General features: G+C 32.0%; 1 protein-coding gene across 1 annotated transcript in view; it reads left to right on the plus strand.

Moving 5' to 3' along the window:
- Positions 1-18,408, plus strand: part of REDIC1 (regulator of DNA class I crossover intermediates 1) — an 80,707-nt gene that overhangs the window by 12,443 nt on the left and 49,856 nt on the right. Inside the window, 3 exon segments of the mRNA XM_082349510.1 lie at positions 298-430; positions 839-887; positions 7,534-7,649. Of these exon segments, the coding sequence (XP_082205636.1) occupies positions 298-430; positions 839-887; positions 7,534-7,649 (298 nt within the window).

Genomic DNA, 18,408 nt, shown 5'->3' on the forward strand with positions numbered 1-18,408 from the left:
TGATATAGTCTGGGGGTCAGGGAAGTCTTGGAGGAAGAAAAAAATAGAAGTGAATAAGTAGAGCCCCTTTCAGGAGGAATATATAAGATGATGAAGAAAAAGAGATGATTTGACTTACTATGATAGTTAGTATTGTAATGACTTCTAGCATATATATCAATAGAATATAGGTGGTTTCAGTAAATTTCTAAAATGTACATTTATTTAATGAACATAGTATATCAAACAATGCTTTTAAAAGATTTTATTATTCTTATAATTTTTTATAAATTGTAATTGTAATTTTTTTCATTATAGAAACTGTGAGAAAACCAATCCACGTGAATATGAATAGAGACATAAAAATGCCTCTAAGAAAGCATGATATAGAACTTCCAATGTCGCCTCACTGTGTACCGTCTAACCTCTGCATTGATGATGTAGAAAACAAGTAGGTTTTAGCTAAGTTATATATTATTAGGTATTTAAATGGATTACTATCAACACTCTTTTATTCATTGGAAAATGTACAAAGGATTTATCCTTCTAAGCTTCAGTTTTTATTTGTTCGGCTGTTATAATATTATTAAACTATTAAGACCTTTATCAAATGACCAAATGTCCACGCTAAGTTTTTTGTACACAATTTCACTTTCTTTATCATAAAAATGTCTCTCTTGTAATAATATAATTTTTAGAAAACTCAGTAATATTATGACCCTGGAATGAAGAGAGTTACTTAGAATTCCATATGTTTTCAAGTATTTGTGTAGAACCGTATGAATTTTAAGTAGATATAAAAAGATGGTCAATTTTATTGCCAGCTATATTTTTAACCTTAAAATTTTATTTTTGTTAGTATATACTCTCAAAGACTAAGCAGCAAGGAAGAATTTGATCCAGTTCAGGTGAGGTTTTTTTTTAAATTTTATTAATTATTTTGACAATTGTGACATGCCACTAAATGATATAAATTTTTCAAATACTGGAGAAAATTATAGTCCTTAAAATTATTCTTTTAAAAGTTTTTAACGTAAGGAACCTATACCTTAAGAATATTTTAACTGATTGCTTATGAGAAACAATTTGGAGTTCTGGTAAGGTAGACTAGGCCTACGTGTGCATAACATTTGATTCTGCTTGTTACTGACAAACTGCAAAGGATAATTCATTTGGAGATTCCTACTTTGGGTTCATGTGATCATCGAGCAATTCATCTCTTCAAACATAGTGATCAGATTGTTTTATTTTACATCAAATTGTGATTTTCAATATTCACATTGTTCCTAAGATTATTTTTTAAAGTATTGCAAATGATTATTTTTTAGCAAATAAATTATTTTTAATTTAAACATTTTAATTTTTTTAAATTGAAGTATAGTTGATTTGCAGGTCATGTTAGTTTCAGGTGTACAGCACAGTGATTCAGTTATATATATATATGTATATATGTGTATATGTATATATATATTCTCTTTCAGATTCTTTTCCCTCATAGGTTATTACAAAATATTGAGTGTATTTTTCTGTGCTATACAGTAGGACTTGTTTATTATCCATTCTGTATATACTAGTGTTTATACCTTAATTCCAACTTCTTAATTTATCCCCCCCTCCCTTTCCACTTTGGTAACTGTAAGTTTGTTTTCTATGTCTGTGGGCCTATTTCTGTTTTGTAGATAAGTTCATTTGTATCTTTTTTTTTTTAATTCCACATATAAGCTATATCTTATGATATTTGTCTCTCTCTGTCTGACTTCACTTAGTCTGGTAATCTCTAGGTCTATCCATGTTGCTGCAAAAGACATTATTTCATTCTTTTTTATGGCTGAGTAATATTCCATTGTAACTATAAACCACATCTTCTTTATCCATTCATCTATTGGTAGACGTTTAGGTTGCTTCCACATCTTAGCTATTGTAAATAGTGCTGCAAAGAACGTTTGGGTGCATGTAGCTTTTCGAATTATGGTTTTCCCCAGATATATGCCCAGGAGTAGGATTGCAGGATCATATGGTAGCTCTATTTTTAGTTTTTAAGGAACCTTCATACTGTTCTCCAAAGTGGCTGTACCAATTTACATTCCCACCAACAGTGTGTAGGAGGGTTCCCTTTTCTCCACACCCTCTCCAGCATTTATTGTTTGTAGACTTTTTAATGGCCATTCTGACCAGTGTTGGGGTGATGCCTCATTGTAGTTTTGATTTTCATTTCTCAAATAATTAGCAATGTTGAGCATCTTTTCATGTGTCTTTTATCTACCTGTATGTCTTCTTTGGAGAAATGTCTATTTAGATCTACTACGCAGTTTTTGATAGGTTATTTGTTTTTTTGCTATTGAGCTGTATGAACTGTTTGTATATTTTGGAAATTAATCCCTTGTCAGTCGCATCACTTGCAAATATTTTCTCCCATTCTGTAGGTTGTCTTTTGATTTTTTTATGGTTTCCTTTGCTGCAAAAGCATTTAAGTTTAATTAGATCCCATTTGTTTATTTTTGTTTTTATTTCCATTATTCCAAGAGATGGATCCAAAAAGATATCACTGTGATTTATGTCAAAGAGTGTTCAGCCTATGTTTTCCTCTAGGAGTTTTATAGTATCCAATCTTACATTTAGGTCTTTAATCCATTTTGACTTTATTTTTTACATTGTATTAGAGAATGTTCTAATTTCATTCTTTTACATGTACCTATCCAGGTTCCCCAGCACCACTTATTGAAGAGACTGTCTTTTCTCCCTTTGTCATAGATTAATTAGCCATAGGTGCCTGGGCTTTCTATCCTGTTCCATTGATCTATATGTCTATTTTTGTGCCAGTACCATATGTTTTGATTACTGTAGCTTTGTAATCTGAAGTCAGGGAGCCTGATTACTCCAGCTCTGTTTTTCTTTCTCAAAATTGCTTTGGCAATTTGGGGTCTTTTGTGTTTCCATACAAATTTTTAAAAATTTTGTTCTAATTCTGTGAAAAATTCCATTGGTAATTTGGTAGGGATGACATTGAATCTGTAGATTACCTTGGACAGTGCAGTCATTTTAACAACATTAATTCTTCCAATCCAGGAACACGGTGTATCTTTCCAACTGTTTGTGTCACCTTCAGTTTCTTTCATCAGTGTCTTATAGTTTTCAGAGTACAGGTCTTTTGCCTCCTTAGGTCGGTTTTATTCCTAGATATTTTAATCTTTGTGATGCGATGGTAAATGGGATTGTTTCCTTAATTTCTCTTTCTGATCTTTCATTGTTAGCATATAGAAATGGAACAGATTTCTATGTATTAATTTTGTGTCCTGCAGCTTTACCGAATTCACTGATGAGCTCTAGTAGTTTTCTGGTAGCATCTTTAGAATTTTCTATGTATATTATCATGTCATGTGCAGTGACAGTTTTACTTCCTGTTTTCCAGTTTGGATTCCTTTTATTTCTTTTTCTTCTATGATTGCCATGGCTAGGACTTCTAAAACTGTGTTGAATAAATATCATATGATATAGCTTATGTTTGGAACTTTAAAAAAAAGAGAAACTGTGTCCACAAGAGTGGACATTCTTGTCTTGTTCCTGATCTTAGAGGAAATGCTTTCAGCTTTTCACTGTTGAGTATGATGTTATCTGTGGGTTTGTCATATATGGCCATTATTATGTTGAGGTATGTTCCCTCTATGACCACTTTTTGGAGAGTTTTTTTCATAAAGGGATGTTGAATTTTATCAAAAGCTTTTTCTGTATTTGTTAAGATGATCATATGGTTTTTATTCTTCAGTTTGTTAATGTGGTGTATCACGCTGATTAATTTGTGGATATTGAAAAATCCTTGCATCCCTGGTATAAATCCCGCTTGATCATAGTGTATGATCCTTTTAATGTGTTGTTGGATTCGATTTGCCAATATTTTGTTGAGGATTTTTGTATCCAAGTTCATCAGTGATATTGGCCTGTAATTTTCTTTTTTGGAGGTATCTTTGTCTGGTTTCTGTATCAGGGTGATGGTGGCCTCATAGAATGAGTTCGAAGTGTTCCTTTCTCTGCAATTTTTTGGAATGGTTTCGGAAGGGTAGATGTCAACTCTTCTCTAAATATTTGGCAAAATTCTCCTGTTAAGTCATCTGGTCCTGGACTTTTGTTTGTTGGGAGTTTTTAAATCACAGATTAAATTTCAGTACTTATGATTGGTCTGTCATATTTTCTATTTCTTCTTGGTTCAGTCTTGGGAGATTGTATCTGTCTAAGAATTTGTACATTCCTTCTAGGTTGTCCATTTTCTTGGCATATAGTTGTTTGTAGCAGTCTCTTATGGTCCTTTGTATTTCTGTGGTGTTGGTTGTAACTTCTTTTTCATTGCTCATTTTATTGCTTTGGGCGCTCTCCCCTTTTTCTTTATGAGTCTGGCTAAAGGTTTATCAATTTTGTTTAGCTTTTCAAAGGACCAACTTTTAATTCCATTGATCTTTTCTATTGTTTTCTTGGTCTCTATCCCATTTATTTCTGCTCTGATCTTTATGATTTTTTTTCCTTCTACTAACTTTGGGTTTTGTTTGTTCTTCGCTCTGTAGTTGCTTCAGGTGTAAGGTTAGGTTGTTTGAGGTTTTTCTTGTTTTCTGAAGTAAGCTTGTATCACTATACACTTCCCTCTTAGAACTACTTTTAGCAAATAAAATTTTAATCAATTAGAAAATGCACAGATTGTGATTAAAGCTTGAAATATTAAGTTCTAAGGCTATATTATTACCCTTTTTTTCCTTTGAATTGCTAAAGTTATACTAGAGAAAGGTAACAACAGTGATACTAAAATCTCTTGGAAATCTTTTCACCTGTAATGTGGGTTAATGAAACTCAGGTTTTCCGTCTTTAGGAGATGGCATGTAGGAGAATGGGGCTTGAGGATGGAGGGGACCGAATGTGATAAAGGCAAATGAAAAGGAACTCTTAAGTATAATCTTAGTTGATAACCTCTCTTGTCTTAATAAGTCTTGTCCATTACTGATGGGCTTGCCTTTCCTTGGGACTTTTTCTGCAACCCATGACCTTTTTGCACTTCTATTTTCACTTTTATCTTCTCTGGTTTTTACATTTTGACAAATCAAATGATGGTATCTTCTTTCATATAGTCATCACAAGTCATGGACTCATATAGGATGTTTGAACCTCAATTCAACAGAACAGAAAACTGCAGTTTCACTCCACCATCTTTTTCAGCTGAATTATCTTCCAATAGAAATATTACAGAACTAAATTTCATTCCCAGAATAGCACCTAGTCTTCAGAAAGTTGCATATGAAGAGAAGCAGAATGAACAGGTATCTTTGGATCACGAGTTCTTAGCATTTTGATATTATTATATTTTTATGATATGTTCTTTTCTCTTTTTATAGATTTAAAAATATTAGTTGTGAATTGCTATAGATATAGCTAAAATAAGATATAAATTAAGTGTAATAGTTCCTCAAAGGTCAAAAACTTAATTCTCTGCACTGTAGAAGATTATGAATCCAAAAACTGGAGTGTTCTTTAAAAATCTTTGAAAAAAATCATTTTTTATAAAATTGATAGTGAAATTGAAAATCGTTCAGTGTGTTATATAGTAGTATGATTGTAATCACAGTAAATAGCTAGTTGGTGATGTCATGGTGGCCCGGTAGACATGTTATGGAAAGGCTCTTGTGAATAGCAGTACATAATCTCAGTGATATCATAGTAGCCTGTTAAAGTATGAGTTGTGATGGCTTGATTCTTTTTATGATTTGTCAGATGACAACTGGTTATATGCACTTCAATTATAATTATACAAATATATTTATATAGAGATGTATAGTGCTAAAATATTGTTCAATCATTGTGTGCTCTAAAGTAAAAATATGAAAATGTCCAAAATTTAAAATTCTGAAATATATCTGCCATAGAACATACCAAGAAATGATTTTTTATTAAATTTATATAGAGTTTAAAAATAAAATTATTAAAGATTACTAATGTATAATGATAGGAAAATGGTTATATAAACATTGTCTTATTAACAGGAATATTTAGTTTTGAATTTCTCCCATTTTTAGCATGCAGTAGTTTTATGCCATATTTATGTATTTATTATTTTTAAATTAATTTATAATTATAAATTTATAAATTATAGTTATATATCATGCTATATTATAGTTATATATAATATATAACATGATTCAATTTTATTAAAGTATGTTTTCTGTTTTTCAGAAAAGAGAAAATGAAGTATTATGTTTCAGTGATGTGTGTTAGCCTTATTAATTTGAGGACCCAATAATTTTTGAAAGATGCAGTGAAAAACATCCAATTACCCATTCAGTTTGTATTTTACAAGACTAAAACTTGCATCCTAGATCAGCTTATAACTCATCCTTATTCTGTTAAATAGTTTATAGGCTAGAGAATGAAATGCTCTGTAATCTCCTACTTATAGACTGCAGGTTAGTGATTATCTCCAGAGGGGTAAATAATGTTATTCTTAATAGGACAGAAGAGAAAAAGAGAGTTTAATGTCCCTGTCCAAGGCATATTGTCACATTGTGACCTTTTAATGAAGTATTTAATAGTTTATTTGGAGGGATTTCAAGAAAAGTGAGAAGAATTAAAATGAAATTATATGATACAAAAGAAAATGAGTTGAAAAAACATGTTAGAAGAAAAAGTGGTCTGGGGCTCACTTCTCACTTCCCTAGAGAAGTAGTATTTGAGCCCATATATAATATACCCTTCTCTTTTGATTTGTTTATTTGTTTCTCACTTCAAGGGATGCACCTTTGTCTCTGCACCTCTGTCACTGTCTCTCTGAGGCTGAGATGTGCGATGTATTATCAGACTTTATTTTCAGCTCTCCCTCACTTCAAACCTTTTATTTTTTAAGACTTTCAGTATCTCTTTTTGTCTCCCCCTCTTTTTTTCCTGTTTCTGTCACTGATTGTCTTTGGACTTGTCATTTCTATGTTTGATGACTTGTAGATAAATATATACTACAGATATAAACTATTATTGCTGGATAGATTAGTGCTGAGCCAATACAATATCTTATATTTATATGGTACTTTCCACATTAATAAATGGATTATCTCAACTGCTTTTCACAATAGTCTTCCAACACTTTCCCCATTTTGTATTCAATGATATTGGTATTTGGAAATATTAAAGTAGCAGTCTAAAATTACTCAGTAAATGGAAAAACTGAGATAAGTACAGCTGTTTTCTTGGGAGAGATCATGTATTTTTTGTCAGAGAAATTTAACTTTTATTTACTCAATATCCTGGTGTACTGGGTATTTTTTTAATCTTTTTTTTTAATCTCTGAGAAAATGTTTAGCTCACCATAGTATTAACCCTGTTATTTCAATAATTACTCAAATACTGATATTGCTTTCATTGTTATAACAGTATTTATTTTGTTTTCAATTAGGACACAATTACTTTCTTTTAGACTAAAATAATACATTTTTGTATATATATGTTCACTTAAATGGCATTGTGATAAATAATTTAACTTGTATATATGTACATTTACCACTTTGGCAGGCTCTTCCTTTCTTTTTGCAGCTCAGTAGTGTTGATTATTCTAATTCCTTGGTTTCTAAATTAAATGAAAGTCAAGATACTTTCAGTCCATCATATGAAATAGCACAATTTGGACCATTACTTGAAAGATTAAACAGGTAAGCAAAGATGTTGAACATAATAAAGAACCTGTAGCATTCTTTCCTTGAATTATTAATTTGACTTTTAATAGATACAAATATTTTTTGTTAGAAATGTAAGCAGACCTAAATATTACTTCTAGAAAAAAAAACATTATCAGTAAAATGTAGCATTTCACTAAAACACTTGTAAGTAATTATTTTCTAATGTGCACATTTACCTTTCATTTATTTATTTTAAAACATATTTGGGGCCAAGGTGTTTTGTACCTGTTTCATAATCTCCATGAATTACTAGTTTCTTTTGCTGTGTCATAATCATATTAATTTCTTTTTCATATTTATGATAGTTGATCAGTGTCTTATTTTTATTTTCTAGATTTCTGTGTATAAACCCTAGTTATTTGTTTTAAATCCATTGAACTTGTCAAACCAGTTTGAATTACTCTTGGTAATTGTGGTGAGAAACCTTGACTCTGTAATCCTACCCCAGTCTTCTTCATGTTAGTAAACGGCAACACTATTCACTCAGCTGCTTAAGCCAAAATAAAAATTGTCCTTGATTCCTTCCTTTTCTTCATCTTCCAGTATACATTTCAAAGTATTGTCATTTCTGTATTCTAATAAACTTTAAAATTATATACTTACATTTTCATCTCAAAGGGTTCCATCCCAGTCTAAGCAACCACTGCTTCTTGCCTGGAGTATTGTAATAGCCACAAAACAGTTCTTTTTGTTTTCTCTTTGTCCTGAGATAAATTTTTTTTACAACTTTATTAATGTATAATCAACGTACAACAAAGTGAACTTATCTAAAATGTGCACTTCAGTAAGTTTTGACCTGTGTTAAAAATAGTGAACTTATTTATCATCTCCAGTAGTTTCTTGGGCACCTTTGTAATCGCTTCTTCTGGTCACTTCACATCCCTTACTCCAGTCCCAAGACAACTGCTGATCTGCTTTCTGTCACTATTGATTAGTCTTTAAGTGGCATCATACAATATGTTCTCCCTTTTTTTCGTTTAGCTTTTTTCACTCGGCATAATTATTTTGAGATTCATCTGTATTGTTTATTGTATGTATCAATAAGTCTGTTTCTTTTTATTGCTGAGTAGTATTCCATTGTATGGACATAGCACAATTTATTCATCTGTTGATGGACATTTGGGTGTTTTTCTCCCAGTTTTGGCAATTCCAAATAAAGCTACTATGAACATTGATGCTGAAATCTTCGTTTGGACATATGCTTTCATTTATTTTGGGTAAATATCTACAAGTGGAATAGCTGGGTCATATGGTAGGTGTATGTTTAACTTTTCAAGAAACTGACAAACTGTTTTCCCAAGTGATCTGTGTCATTTTTGCATTCCCATGAGCAATGAGTGAGAGTTCCATTTGCAACACATACTTGACAACACTGGTACAATCAGTTTTTTTAAATTTACACCATTCTAGTCAACATGTAGTGGTGTCTCATTGGGGTTTTAATTTTGCATTTCCCTAATGACTAATGATGTTGGCATCTTTTCATGTGCTTACTAGCCATTTATGTATCTTTGGTGAAATGCTTACCCTTTTCATTTTCTTAATGGTGTCTTTTTGACACCAAACATTTTTACGAAAGTTTTAATTTTGATGAAATCAAATTTATTAATATTTTTATTTATGAATCATGCATATGGTGTCAAAGTTAACAAATCTTTGCCTAAGACAAGGCCAGGAAGATTGTCTCTTATGTTTTCTTCTGTCTTGTAGTTTTCAATCTAATATTGTTGAGTTAATTTTTATGTATGGTGTGAGGTAAGGATCTAATTTCATCATTTGCATTTGTGGAAAGAGAAGAATAACTTTTCCCCACTGAGTGCTTTGAGACTTTTGTTGAAAATTAATTGACCAAAAATATGGTTTTTTCCCTTGTAATCTCAATTCTGTTTTATTTATCAATCATGTCTATCTTTGTTTGTCACACTGTATACTAAAGCTTTAGTATAAGTTTTGAAATTGGGACTTGTATTAGTCCTCCAATTTGTTCTTCTTTTTCAAAAATGTTTTAGCTTGTCTTAGCTCTTTGCATTTTCATATAAGTTTTAGGATCAGCCAGTCAGTTTCTGGGGAAAAAAAGTTTAATTTGATTTTTATAGGGATTGTGTTGAATCTATAGATCAATATGGGAGAAATTTTAACATTTTAACAATAAAATTTAACAATTTTAACAAAGTGATTCTTCCAATCCATGAGCATGAAATGTTTCTCCTAATCGATTTTCTTGTATGTCATAGCAGCTTTATTCTTAATAGCCCCAAACTTGAACTAACCCAGAAGTCCATTAAGAATAGAATATTATATAATATTCATATAATGGAATAGTACACGGAAAAGAAAAAGAATGGACTGCTAATATATGTAATAGCAAGCAAGAACATGAATAAATCTCAACACAAAAAGAGAACCATTGTATAATTCAATTTAAGTGAAGCTCAAAGACAGGCTAAAATAATGTGTAGCAACAGTAATCAGAATGGTGGTTACTTTTCAGAGGTATGGACTTGGAGGGACATGAGAGAGCCTTCCAGTGTGTTTGAAGTGTGGTTTTCTTTCTCTCCAGCTTTAATGACATATAACTGACAAATAAAAATTGTATATATTTAAAATGTTCACTGTGATGATTTAATATACATACACATTTTGAAATGATTACCACAATCAAGCTAATTAACACATCCATCACCTCACATAGTTACCATTATTGTATGTGTGGTAAGACCACTTAAGATCTACTCTGTTAACAAATTTCCAGTGTAAATATAGTATTAAGAACTGTAGTCACCATGCTGTACACTAGATCCCCAGAACTTCTTCATCTTATAACTAGAAATTTGTACCCTTTGACCAATATTTCCCATTTCTCCCACTTCCCAGCCCCTGGCAACCACCATTCTACTCTCTGCATTTTTGAGTTTGGCTTTTTAGATTCTACATATAAGTAAGATCATACAGTATTTGTCTTTCTGTGTCTGACTTTTCACTTAGCAAAATATCCTCCATGTTCTTTCATGTTGTCACAAATAGAAGGATTTTCTTTTTATGGCTGAATAATATTCCATTGTATTTAATCTTCTTTAATTTTTCTCAGTAATTTACAGTAGTTTTCAGTGTATAAGCCTCATGGTTATATTGTTAAATTTATTCCTACGTATTTAATTCTTTTTATGCTGCTGTGATTGGAATTATTTTCTTTTTTTAAGTTTTATTGAAGTATAGTTGATTTATATTGTGTTAATTTCTGCTGTACAGCAAAGTGACTCAGTTATACACACACATACATATATATGTATATATATATACACACACACACATACATATATATTCTTTTTCATATTCTTTTCCATTATGGTTTATCACAGGATATTGAATATAGTTCCCTGTTCTGTACAGTAGGACCTTGTTGTTTATCCATCCTATATATAATAGTTTGCATCTACTAATCCCAAACTCCCAATCCTTCCCTCCCCCCCAGCACCCCCTTGGCAACCACAAGTCTGTTCTCTATGTCTGTGAGTCTGTTTCTGTTTCATAGATATGTTCATTTGTGTCATATTTTAGATTCCACATATAAGTGATATCATATGGTATGTCTCTCTCTTTCTGACTTACTTCGCTTAGTGTGATAATCTCTAGGTCCATCCATGTTGCTGCAAGTGGCATTATTTTATTCTTTTTTATGGCTGCCTGATATTCCATTATATATATATATCTTAATCCATCAATGGGCATTTAGGTTGTTTCCATGTCTTGGCTATTGTAAATAGTGCTGCTATGAATATAGGGGTGCAGGTATCTTTTTGAATTATATATTTTTCTGGGTATATGCCCAGGAGTGGGATTGCTGGATCATATGGCAACTCTATTTTTAGGTTTTTTGAGGAACCTCCATACTGTTTTCCAGAGTGGCTGTACCAAATTACATTCCTACCAATAGCGTAGGAGGGTTCCCTTTTCTCCACAACCTCTCCAGCATTTATTTGTAGCCTTTTTAACGATGGCCATTCTGACTGGTGTGAGGTTATACTTCATTGTAGTTTTGATTTGCATTTCGCTAAGAATTAGCAATTTTGAGCTAATATTTTCATGTGCCTATCGGCCATATGTATGTCTTCTTTGGAGAATTGTCTGTTTAGGTCTTCTGCCTATTTTTTGATTGGGTTATTTTTTTTTTGTTACTGAATTGTAGGAGCTGTTTGTATATTTTGGAAATTAAGCCCTTGTCCGTTGTATCATTTGCAAGTATTTTCTCCTAATACATAGGTTGTCTTTTCATTTTGCTTATGGTTTCCTTTGCTGTGCAAAAGCTTACAAGTTTGATTAGGTCCCATTTGTTTATTTTTGCTTTTATTCCTATTGCCTTGGGAGACTGACCTAAGAAAACGCTGGTACAATGTTATGTCAGAGAATGTTTTAACTATGTTCTCTACTAGGAGTTTTACAGTGTCTTGTCTTATATTTAAGTCTTTAAGCCATTTTGAGTTTATTTTTGTGTATGGTGTGAAGGTGTGTTCTAACTTCATTTATTTACATGCAGCTGTCCAAATTTCCCAATACCACTTGCTGAAAAGACTGTCTTTTATTGTGTATTCTTGCCTCCTTTGTCAAAGATTAATTGTCCATAAGCATGTGGGTTTATTTCTGGGTTCTCTATTCTGTTCCATTGATCCGTATGTCTGTTTTTGTGCCAATACCACACTGTTTTGATTACTGTAGCTTTGTAGTATTGTCTGAAGTCTGGGAGGGTCATGCCTCCTGCTCAGTTCATTTTCCTCAGGATTGTTTTGGCAATTCTGGGTCTCACATGGTTCCATATAAATTTTAGGATTATTTGTTCTAGTTCTGTGAAAAATGTCATGGGTAATTTGCTAGGGGTCACATTAAATCTGTAGATTGCTTTGGGTAGTGTGGCCATTTTAACAGTATTAATTCTTCCATTCCAAGAACATGGGATATCTTTCCATTTCTTTGCATTACTTTCAAGATTTCCTTTATTAATGTTTTGTGGTTCTCAACATATGTCTTTCACCTCCTTGGTGAGGTTGATTCCTAAGTTGTTTTTTTCTTTTTTTGATGTGATTTTAAAAGGTATTGATTTTTTTACATTCTCTTTCTGATATTTCATTGTTAGTATAAAGAAATTCAACTGATTTCTGTATGTTAATCTTGTATCCTGCTACCTTGCTAAATTTATTTATCAATTCTAGTAGTTTTTGTATGGAGTCTTTAGGGTTTTCTATATATAATATCATGTCATCTGCATATAATGACAATTTTACCTCTTCCCTACCAATTTGAATACCTTTTATTTCTTTTTCTTATCTGATTGCTGTGGCTAGGACTTCCAATACTATGTTGAAGAGAAGTGATGAGTGTGGGCATCCTTGTCTTGTTCCAGATTTTAGCGGGAAGGCTTTCAGCTTTTCACCATTGCGTATTATATTGGCTGTGGGTTTGTCATAAAAATATTTTATTATGTTGAGATATGTTCCTTCTATACCCACTTTCATAAGGGTTTTTATCATTAATGGATGTTGAATTTTATCAGATGCTTTTTCTGAATCTATTGAGATGATCATGTGGTTTTTATCTTTTCTTTGGTTGACGTGGTGTATCACATTGATTAATTTGCATATGTTGAACCATCCTTGTGACCCTGGGATGAATCCAACTAGGTCATGGTGTATGATCTTTTTTATGTGTTGTTGGATTTGGTTTGCTAATGTTTTGTTGAAAATTTTTGCATCTATAGTCATCAAAGACGTTGGCCTGTAATTTTCTTTTTACTAAAAAGCCAATGGGTCAACGATGAAATCAGGAAGAAATTTTAAAATGCCTTGAGGCAAATGACAATGAAAACACAACCAAACAAAATGTATGGGATGCAGTAAAAGCAGTTCTTAAAGGGAGGTTCCATAGCAGTACAGGTCTTCTTTAAGAAACAAGACAAATGTCAAATAAACAACCTAACCCACCACCTAAAAGGATTAGAAAAAGAAAAACAAACAAAACCTAAAGTTAGCAGAAGGAAACAGATAATAAAAATCAGAGAGGAAATAAATAAAATAGAGATTAAAAACAATAGAAAAAAATCAGTATAACCAAGAGTTGCTTCTTTGAAAGGGTAAACAAAATTGACAAACCTCTGGCCAGGCTCACAAAGAAAAGAGAGAAGACCCAAATAAAGAAAATAAGAAATGAAAGGAGAAATCATAACTGATACCACAGAAATACAAAAATCCATAAGAGATTACTATGAACAATTATATGCCAACAAATTTGACAACCTAGAAGAAATGGACAACTTTCTAGAAACATACAGCTTGCCAAGACTGAGTCAAGAAGAAATAGATAACTTGAACAGACCAATCACTAGAAATGAAATAGAATCTGTAATAAAAAAAACAAAAACAAAAAACAACTCCATTCAAACATAAGTCCAGGACCAGATGGCTTCACAGGTGAATTCTACCAAACATACAAAGAAGAACTTGTACTGATCCTTCTCAAACTCTTCCAAAAGATTGAAGAGGAAGGAACACTCCCAAAGACATTCTGTGAAGCCATTACCATCACTCTGATACCAAAACCAGACAAAGACACTACCAAAAAGAAAATTACAGGCCAATATCTTTGCAATTATTTTGTTAATATTATTTTTGGATTATTCATTGCTTGTATATAGTTATACAGTTTTGTATATTGAAATTGTATCCTTTGACCTTGCCGTATTATTAGTTCTACTAGTAGTTTTATGAGTTCTTTAGGATTTTCACCATATTGGATTATGCTGTCTATAAATATAGATGTTTTTACCTTTCCCCTTTCAATCTGAATGCCTTTTGCTTTGTTGCCTGACTGCAGTGACTTGAACCTCTAATACAGTGCTGAATAGCAGTGACAAGAGTGGGCGTGTTTACATTGTTCTGAGTCTTAGGGAAAAAGCATTTAACCTTTCACTATTAAGAATGATATTAGCTTTAGGTTTTTTTGTAAGTGCCCTTTGTCAGTTTGCCCTCTATTCCTAGTTTATTGAAAGTTTTTATCATGGATTTTTGTCAAATGCTCATTCTGTGTCCCTTGAGATTATCATGTAGTTTTTTTTTCTTTATTCTATTAATATATATAATATATTACCTTATTTTCAAATGTTAAACCACCTTGCCTTCCTGCAGTAAAGGCTGCTTAATCATGTTACATAACCCATTTCATAAAGTGCTGGATTTATTTTGCTAATTTTTTAATGATTTTTACATCTATACTCATGAGAAATATTGGTCTGAATTTTTCTTTTCTTGTGATGTCTTTGTCTGGCTTTGGTAACAGAGTAATACTCCTGGCTTCATAGAACAAGTTGGAAAGCGTTTCCTCCTCTATTTAATGGAAGAATTTGTGGAGGATTGGTTATTTCTTCTTTAAGTGTTTTTGCACCTTGGCTTTTCTTAGTGGGAAGACTTTTAACTAATAATTCTTTTTATTTTTAGTTGTTATAGGTCTAATCAGATTTTTAAATTTCTTCTTGAGTACTTTGTGTTAATGTGCGTTTTTATAGGAATTCATCCATTTCATCTAAGTTGTATAATTTGTTTGCATAAAGTTGTTCATAGTATTCCCCTGAAGTCCTTTTAATTTCTATAAGGTAAGTGTTGATATCCTTGTTTAACCTGTTTAATTCCAGATCTGTGTCTTTTCTACTTTTTTTCTTGGTCAGTATAACTAAAGATTTGCTAATTTTATTTGCTGTTTTGAGTTTCATCAATTTTCTCTATTTTTTTTCTATTCCATTGATTTCTGCCCTATTGTTTATGATTTTCTTTTTCTACTTACTTTGGATTTAGTTTGGCCTCCTTTTTTTCCTAGTTTCTTAAGGTGTAAGCTTAACTTATTGATTTGATATTTTTCTTCTCTTTTAATATAGACATTTAAAGCTGTAAAGCAGTGCTTAGAGGTCAACCAATGATTAGTTGGAGGTTGTGTTTAAACACCTTGAGCTAATAAGACTTCCTCCTGGGCATAAGACCTTACATTCAGCCAGGTATGAGTGGATACCTCACATTCAGCCAGGATGAGTGTTATTTTTCAAAGACATTTTGAAAAATGTCTTTGAGTGGCATTGTTTCCAACTAGAAGTTTGCTGTCATTCTTATCTTAATATCTGTGTATATATAATATATAATTTTCTTTGTTTTTAAGATTCTTTTATCGTGGATTCTCTACCACAGATTTTTTACGGTGGATTTCTCTCCATTAGGATTAGGATGTTTGTTTTCTATTTCTTGTGTTTGGACTGTGTTGAGCGTCTTGGATCTGTGGACTTCTTACTGTTTTTACAAAATTTGGAAAAAATTCAGTCATTAATTTTTCAAATATTTTTTACATATTTTTTCTGATTGCTCTCTCCTGTATGTGCTCACAGCCTTATACATGTTTGCAGCTTTCCAGACCACCAGGGATGGCTGAGAGTTTATGAAAACCTATTTGTTTTCTAGATTTCTCCATGAAATTTCTGGATCATTTTTTGCTTTCTCCAAGTATTATTAGATATAACTCTGTTTTTTGTTTTTCAGTGATTGCTTTAGATTTTATAGTATATATTTAATTTATCATGGACTGTCTTCAAGTTATATTATGCCAATTCAAATATAATATGAGACTTATAATGGTATGCTTCTATTTCTTTCCTTTAGCCTTTGTGTTTGTTGTATTCATACATTTTACTTATATATATGTTATAAATCCATTATTTTTGTTTTAGAGAGAGTTAAAAAATAAGTAAGCAATTTTTTATATTTAGTTCAAATTTATCATTTTTGGTGGTCTTCATTATTTTGTGCAGATCTAGATTTACATCTGGTGACATTTTGCTTCTGTTTAAAAGGCTTTCTTTAACATTTTTTATAGTGTGGGTCTGCTGGTGATTAATTCATCTCTTGTATATTTTTAAGTCTTTATTGTTCTCTTCTTTTTGAAAAATGTCTTTGAGTACCATTGTTTCCAACTAGAAGTTTGCTGTCATTCTTATCTTAATATCTGTGTATATATAATGTACAATTTTCTCTGTTTTTAAGATTTTTCATCATGGATTCTCTACCACAGATTTTCTACTGTGGATTTCTCTCCATTAGGATTAGGATGTTTGTTTCCTATTTCTTGTGTTTGGGCTGTGTTGAGCATCTTGGATCTGTGGACTTATTGTTTTTACAAAATTTGGAAAAAATTCAGTCATTAATTTTTCTAATATTTTTTCTGATTCCTCTCCTGTCTTCTTTGGGATCCCAAAAAATATGTAAAGTAGTCCAACTGAAGTTTTGTAACAGTTTGCTGATGCTCTATTTATTTTCCATTTTTTCCCTCTCCTTTCATTTTATATATATTGTTAGACCTTCAAATTCACTAATTGTATCTTCTTTGGTATGTAATACTGGTAAATTTATTCAGTGTATTTTTCATCTCTAGAAGTTTGATTTAACTCTTCTTTTTATTTTCCTTGTATCTATTCAACATGCTAAGTCTTTCCTTTAGCTTCTTGAATATAGGGAACATAGTTAGGATAACTCTTTTAATGTCTTTGTCTATAAATTATATCATTTTGTGTCATTTCTTAGTCTATTTCTAATAACTGATTTTCCTCCTCATTACAGATTGTAACTTTCTGCTTCTTTGCATTCTTGCAAATTTTGTTTAGATTCTATACATTGTGAATTATCTTTTTGGTTTCTGGAAATCTTTTATTCCTATAGATCATCTTAAGCTTTGTTCTGGGATACAGTTTAGTTACTTGGAAGTAGTATGATTTTATTGAGGGTTGCTTTAAACTTTGTTAAGCAGGACCAGATACACCTTCAGTCTATGGTTAATTTGCCCTCTGCTGAGGCTATACTCTTCTGAGTCCTCTCCAATTTCCTTTGAATTACAAGGTTTTCCACTCTGGTTGATGAGAACACAAAATTTTCCCATCCTTGTGTGAGTTCCTGGAATTGTTCCATCTTCTCATGTTGGGTGGTTCTTTTCCCAGCCTTGACTAATTGCTTCATATGTATGTGCTGGTCAGTACTTGGTTAAAGATTTGAGAACTCTGTAGATCTCTGGAGCTTCCTCTTTTTGAAACACCCTCCTTCATGGTACTCTGCCCTGGGAACTCTATTTTCTGTAGTCTCCCTGAACCCCCAGCCCTGTTTCCTCAGGAAGGGTAATCTGTGGGCTCTGACTAGGTTTCCCCTCCAAGTATTCAAGTATTCTGTGGCTTGGATACACTCTCAAGGTAGTAAGCTAGGAGCAGTTATAGGGTTCATTTGATTTGTTTTCTCTTTCTCAGGGATCATTGTCCTGTTCTACATGATGGCTCATGTCTGAAAATCATTGACTCATGTATTTTGTCTAGTTTTTTAATTTGGTCAGTTGGGAAGATAAATCTGGTCCTTTTTGCTTCATTTGGGTAGTCAGAAGACCTGAAATTCATATTCACCCAGCAATCAGACTGATATTTTCCAAGGCAGAAAGCAGTCGATTTTACTTTTGTACTTGGAACCTTTCAATGTTTCTTATTGCTCTTTTCAGAAATAAAGCTCTGCATGATTTTTGGCCCTTTTGTACCTTTTAAGCCTTAAGTCATAAGTTTTCTTTTACTGATTCTAATCTAGCTTTATTCCTCTTCTTTTCATTTCCCAAACATGCTGCAGACCTTGCATTTGTTATTATTCCATTCCCAGGGTGTGCTTACTCCTTTCCTCACATA

Source organism: Balaenoptera borealis, assembly GCF_965194805.1.
Source record: "Balaenoptera borealis genome assembly, chromosome: 13".
In the NCBI taxonomy this organism is placed as follows: Eukaryota; Metazoa; Chordata; class Mammalia; order Artiodactyla; family Balaenopteridae; genus Balaenoptera; species Balaenoptera borealis.